Raw genomic sequence first — 7084 nt, forward strand, 5'->3', positions numbered from 1 at the left:
ATCCAAATGAGGAACCGGGAGTCCGGAGTGTGACGCCACCCGGTGATGGTGTCGTGGGCTCCCTTGATCGAAACCTAGTCACATTGCCTAGAATCCTCGATGTAGTACCGAACATGAGACCTAGATAGGACACATATTTCCTCGCTTTCTTTCATAGTTTACCTTAGTTTTACCATTGCTTATCTCTAGCTTTATGATTCTTTTATTTGCTAGCGATTCTCGTAACTCTTGCCTCTCAGCATCCTAAATCCCAACACTTAATTCAATCCAATTTGTCATCCATGAGAACACGACACTCGGGGAACTTTTTCTCCGTTTTACCCTCTTATTCGCATATATCCACACCTCCCACTAAACCCATAACATCAAAATGGTGCCGTTGCCTAGGATAACAAACGGTTTTTGAATTGTGTTTGACATTTTGGATTTTTTTTTTGAAAGCAAACGACACAAACTTCATTAAAAACTTAGTAAACTAGCAATACAATCAGGAGGGAATGAATCCCACGAACCCCAGACACACAAAGAACCAGTTGCCCTTGCAAGAACATGAGCCACATGATTCGCTGACCGCTGGACATGGCGAACGGAAACGTTCCCAATGTTCCTAGCAATAGAATGACATTGCTTAACAATAGAACCAATGTAAGAGAAGTCAATAGAACGGGAATTAAAAGAAAGACAAAAATTTAAACAATCAGACTCTAGAATAATATTGTGATGTCCAATATCTTTAATCCACGTCAATGCCTCCTTGATCGCCAACGATTCGGCTAGAAGAGGATCACGAACGAAACCGAGCTGATCACACTTAGCTACAACAAATAGGCCTAGATAATCACACACAACAGCACCGTAGCCTGCATCATTGTCAAAAATGGTTGCGTCAATATTGCATTTTAGAACACCAGGGGTAGGACAAGTCCAAGCAGTAGGCATAGGAGAAATTAATGAAGCATTAGACACACAATATACTGCTTTCCAATTCTCAATCAATCTCTGAACTTTCCACTGCATTCCATCTAAATTCCATTATCCATTACGCCAAAGAACCTCATTACGAGTTGACCATAGGACCCAGAAGATTGCCGCCATCAACATTGCACGGTCGGCAGTGGGTGAAGAAATAATAGTATCCATAAATTCGGACAAAGCTCTTCCATGCAGAACATCACCCTCGCCCCAAAGATGCCTAGCCACCTCACATTCACAGAAGAGATGAGCAGCCGTCTCTTCCATATGACTACACAGTGGGCATCCACCACCAATCCATACTCTCTTAGACTGTAGCGCCACTCGAACCGGCAAAATATTACGAGCACACCGCCATAACAGATTACGAACTTTCGGCGGAACAGGGAGCTTCCATAATCTTTCCCAAGCAGTGAATACCAGCTGAGAATCTACAGTCAATGAATGAGTAGTAAGGAAGTGATAACCATGTTTTACTGTATACACACCATTTATATCCCCCTTCCACCGCCAAGTATCTTTAACATGAGGTGATATTGGTGTCACTAGCATCCTCCAAATATCACTTTCTGCAAAAAATTCCTCTAGAATCTCCGTATCCTACGAACCATCAGCATCAAGTAGCCCACTAACCGTAGCATCCTTTAACTCCTCGATGCATGCAGTATGCAAATTAGAGTCAACAGGATCTGCAAGCCAGGGCCAACCCCAAATTTTAGAACCAACCCCATCTCCTATAGTGCGGGCTACACCGGATTTAAGAACATGTTGTCCAGCTAAAATGCTTCTCCATATGTAACTGGGGTTACCACCCAGCTTAGCATCTAAAAAATCACAAGTTGGAAAATAACGTGCTTTCAAGAGCCACTCACCAAAGAATTTGGATTTATTAAAATTCTCCAACCCTGTTTAGCCAAAAGAGCAATGTTAAATTCATGAATCTTCTTAAACCCCATACCACCACACTTCTTAGGAATGCTCAGCCGTGACCAACTTAACCAGTGAATACCATTCTGTCGCTCCCCTCCACTACTCCACCAAAATCTATTCATCAACTTTTCAATTGAATCACAAATTTGAAGCGGTAACAGATAAACAGACATTGTGAAAATAGGTAAGGCTTGAGCAATGCTTTTAATTAAAACTTCCCTAACTGCTTTTGAGATTAACTTATGTTGCCAATTTGCAATCCATTCACGTATTCTTTGCTTAATGAACCGGAATACAGCGGTTTTGTTCCGACCCAACATTGATGGTAAACCCAAGTAACATCCCAAATCGGATGTCACGCACACGCCAATACAAGTAGCTACAATACATTTTGGAAGTTAATTGTTAAGAGTTCTTGAATTGTTTTATTTTTGCTTATTTTCGGTTATTTGATTGAGGAAGTGAGCTTATTTGCCTTGCACATCTTGTTGCTCACTTGAAACTACTTTTAGTTGCAAAGAATTGTTGCTGGCTAAGCTTTGTGCAGGAATTTGTTGGTAAAACTCATTTGGAAGCTAGCCAATGAGTGCTTACATGTATCTCCACGGGTATCCACCCCATGGAGGATAATCTTTTAGAACTATTCCACCCCAAGCCTGTGAACATCACCCCCATTACCATCCATATCCATATGTTTACCCACCAACACCTTACTATTACACCCCACCTCCATATTCTTATCATTATCCTATATATGAACCTCACCCGTATGTTACCTCCTATAACCATAATCAAGAAAGAGTGTAGAACCCCACATCTCACAAAGAAGAGGAGTCATTGAGCGTTATAGCATAAAACGTTAACAAACAAATTATTCGATTGATGAAGGAGATTGTCCCAAAGTGCGAATTGGCACTGAAAGCCATCAGTCCTACACAAAATAAACCTCTACCTTGTGATAGTTCTCCACCATGCTATACCTATGAGCCATATTTGTATCCCACCTCCTACCCAAACTCTTATTACCCACCTCCACCACAATTCCATGAAAGACAATGCTACATATCTCAATGAAACACCACATTCTATATCATATCACACCCTTACCAATTCCTACGGAATACCACCTTGTGAGGAAATCCCACCGGCGAAAGACGAGATCGAAATCTTGAAGGAGAGAATGGAAATATTCATACAAATGGCCAAGGAGGATACGGCAAAACTAAGGGCTGAACTCAAGGATGAAATGAAAGAATATCTTGCTAACTTCCCGGAAAACGGCCTTCCCTTGGAAGAAATTGAAACGAAAATGCTAGCCATGGCGGAGGAGTTCATGAAGAGAATTTCATCCCAACCTGTTTATCCAACTATGGATGACCTCTCGATGCTTGAAACTAATCCGAGGGATGTAAAGGGAGTTGAAATAAGAAACAATTGTGAAGAGGTGAGTGTTGAAGAAAGAAATGTGGAGAGTGAGACTCTGGTGCTTGAAGAGATTTCAACTTTCGAGTTGGGAAATCAAAATGAGTAGGAACTAGAGAGTAAGGATGACGAAAACATTGAGGTCGTATGGGAAGACGAAGAGCCAAAGCGAAGTAATGTTCTTGATTCTCTTTGCTCTTCTAATTTTGAAAACCTTAGTGCGCAAACTCTTGTGGATATTACTTATTTTTCTTGCAAGGATGACTCCTCATGTGAGGATGATTCCATTGTATTGAGTAGTGAGGATTTAATGAGTGAGGAGGATAGCATGTCGTTTTACGCTTCTGAAAATGGGTTTGAGGAGTGTGCCAATCTTGATTGGGAGGATGAGGAGATGAGTAAAATTGAAAAGTACGACAATATACTTATTGGGAATGACATACCGCGTCTAGCCAAACACGTTAAACATGGAGCTCTTGGGAGACATCCCAAGGTTATCCCGTAGATATTACTATATTAGTGTTTTATTCTTGCTTTTCCTTATGTTTTTCTTTTTGTTTCTTTAATTTCATACAAACTTCTTGTTAGAATTGGTCCCATTTGAGCTAATGATGTAGGTTATATGATTTGGAGGCACTGTTTGTCCACAAAAACATCAAGGAGTCATGCAAAATAGCAAAGGAGATCAAAATAGTGGAAGTGGATCTCAAGGATTGAGCCCACGCCGGCTCCCACGCCTGGAGCAGGCGTGGAACATTTCCAGTGAGCGCCCCACGCTGGCTCCCACGCGTGGACGCCGGCGTGGACGGGCACTAGCCAAGGAAAAATTTTCTGCGTGAAAAAGTCTTTAAATGCCCTCACCCACTACATTCTAAACCCTTCCATGAGCAAACACTCTTCCTAAGGTTAAATTTCTCCATCTTTGAGCTCTAAGCTTAGTAAATCCAAAGCCCATTCATACACCAAGATCATCCCATAAGGAGATGGCATCTCAAGAATCCACCTCACTCCAAAGAGAGAGGAGAGGCAAAAAGGGCAAGGCTCCAATGGAAGGGCCTAGTTTTCAAATGCCTAAAGAAGAGGATGAGGATGAACGAGCACCCCACCGAGAGATAGTCATGAGTAAAGCAATGAAGGAACGTTTCAGATACGTGTCCCAAAGACCAGTAACTCGGTGGAACTTCATAGATTTGTCTGTGCTTAATTCTTTTAAGTGTCGGCAAGGGGTGGAACGCCTTATACATCAACCATACCGGAGTGCCATTTTTGGATGGCGACATGCCACATTCACCCCGGTAGTCAACGAATTTGTGGCAAGTCTTGAAGTAACAGGTAGAAATGGAAATCTTATCAGCCCCACAATCCAGTTACGGCTTTTCAACAATGACCACGATATATCAGTCAACACTCTTGGGCAACACCTTGGATTTTACAATCGGGCCGATCAGACAAGGCATTGGTATCAAAGACTCAAGTGGGACTTCGAAAACCTCGACACTCCAAGAAAATATTGGGAATCTATAGCTCGACAAAGAGTCGACTAGAGTGGTTCGAGAGTCATTGGATCCCACATCAAAAGGGAGGATCTCCAGGTTGTAAGAAGAGCGATTGTTCATTCGTGGGGAGGCCGCCGAGGAAACTATGCCAAAGTGTACTAGGCGGATTTGTTTGCTCTTTGGAGTATGGATACGGGGATCGGAATCCCGTAAACATGGGCATGGTGTGCCGTGGGTGGCTATTGGCACAATAAAAAGAGAAGGTACATTCTGTGTTCGTAGCGCCCTTGGTAAGCCGCTTGTGCATCGCATTGGGGTACCAAGCAAAGATTAATTGGACAGAGTACAAGATGCTAGAGGCACAGATGGTCCCCAAACCACTTGATGAGTTTCCGCACGCTCAGGGTAAGGGAAGAGACAGGACCATCTAGGAGACCTCCACCCATTCCGCAAAGCCCATTTACACATCCCCGGACTCCGTCATCATCCTTCACATCCCTAACAGCTGCACCTCGTCGGTAGGCATCTTCTGCCACACCTTCTATGTCCCCACCATATCCGGTCGTATCACCTTGAGTTTCAACTTCTTCTGCACCGGTAGTTCCACCACATACTGATCCGGTACCATCTTCATCATCACCATTTCCTACAGTGCCGGCGCATTTTATTAAGGTGGCCGATTAGGAATCAATGAAAATCTTTCAGTACCAGCTGCACTTGGAGAGTTTAAAGAATCTACCAAAGTGGGAAGTAAGCCATAGAGATTGGGAGGACAAACGCCGCGAGATTCTTGATGAGCAAAGAGAGAAGATGGATCGACTTTGGAAGGAGTATGGAAAGGCGCGGTCCAATCCTCCCAAGTGAGAAGAAATCTAAAGATTAAAGAGTGGTTCCTTTGAGGAAGAATGATTTTTATTTGGCTTTGGATATTTGTGGACAATTGTGGATAATGAGTAGTTTATTTCCTTTTCTTTTCGTTATTTCTTTTAGTTGAAGACTCTTATAGGTTGTTGATTTTATTATTGATGAAGTTTAGTATAGCCAAGGACGTTAAACGTGGTGTTATTGGGAGGCAACTCAAGCAAAAAAAAAAAAACCAAAAAAAAAAAGAGAGATAGAAGAGAGAAGCTGAAGGTAGAAAGGTTGATACTCATATTCTTTATTCTTTGCACTAACCTTTGTTTGTAGGAATTTTTGAGGGGCAATGACTTTATAGGATGCTTGAATTGTCTACAGGAGGGATATGCTCGTGTTGGTATATTTTTCTATCCCTCCTCATTCTTTGATGCCTCGTTTGATTTTTAAAGTGTAGAAATGTTATCTTTGAGTTTTGCTTGTTTGATGCATATAGGATAAGTTTGGCGTGATAATTGATCCATATATGGGTGAATTTTTTATTGTCCTAAGCCTGGAAGCACTTCTAAAGTGTGGAAAGGTGTCCTTTGTTTTCACTATTACCCTTGCTCCTTTTTCCACTGATCCTCATAGCAACATCGAGGACGATGTTTGTTTTTAAAGTGTGGAAATGATGCATCACATGCTTAAAATGTTCATTACTTGAATTGATTGATTGGTTTGGTTTATGGGTGTGTTTGACTCTAGGAGAGTGTGTCATTGTCTATACTATCTAGGAGAAGTTTTAATCATGTGCCAAGAAAATTTATGAAATATTCTTTGGAAGTTGCCTTTTGCACCAAAACTTGAAATGTTTGGAACCCAAAAAGGTTCAAATCTTGTGTGCTTGCATGTGTTCACCTCTTATTTTGTTAGGACATTAGTCAAGGATCTCTCGAAGTGAGAGTGTGTACCCTTTAACTTGACAAATATAATGCAAGAGAAGCCCGGAAAATGAACTAACTTGGGTAGGGCATGGGGCAAAAGGTGAGCCTATAGTGAGCTAGAGTGTAATCCCTTATCCCCAAGAAAAAGGCATGAGGGGTTGATTTGGTGAATTAAGAAAAAGTCTAAGTATGGCCACTCCTAGAAATAAGATTCAAGGTGAGCCGTCATGTTAGGATATGGGGAAACCATTACACTGTTCTTCAAACAAGCGTAAAGTTCTACGTGAAGTCAGTTGTTCCAACGAGATCCTAGAAGATGAGAAAATTGAGAGGAGGTGAGCCACCCCGCTTGGATTCGGGTACCCATTGCACTAACCTTCGAAAAAGCATGGGGTTCCATGTGAAGTCGGGTGCCCAATGACGTGATCCGAGGGGGTTGAGAAGAAAGAGAGACCGCCCAAGCATTGGCGGTGAGTGGTCCAT

The 7084-nt window shown here is 42.1% G+C and overlaps 1 protein-coding gene across 1 annotated transcript; it reads right to left on the reverse strand.

Moving 5' to 3' along the window:
- Positions 1-459: 459 nt before the first annotated feature.
- LOC116029785 lies at positions 460-2075 on the reverse strand. The gene is made up of 4 exons (XM_031271827.1): positions 1877-2075; positions 1581-1796; positions 1054-1403; positions 460-1011 (listed from the first exon to the last, which is right to left on the reverse strand). Exons 1-4 carry the CDS (start codon positions 2073-2075, stop codon positions 460-462), a joined length of 1317 nt encoding a protein of 438 aa, XP_031127687.1.
- Positions 2076-7084: the final 5009 nt, after the last annotated feature.

Source organism: Ipomoea triloba, chromosome 9 (assembly GCF_003576645.1).
Source record: "Ipomoea triloba cultivar NCNSP0323 chromosome 9, ASM357664v1".
In the NCBI taxonomy this organism is placed as follows: domain Eukaryota; kingdom Viridiplantae; phylum Streptophyta; class Magnoliopsida; order Solanales; family Convolvulaceae; genus Ipomoea; species Ipomoea triloba.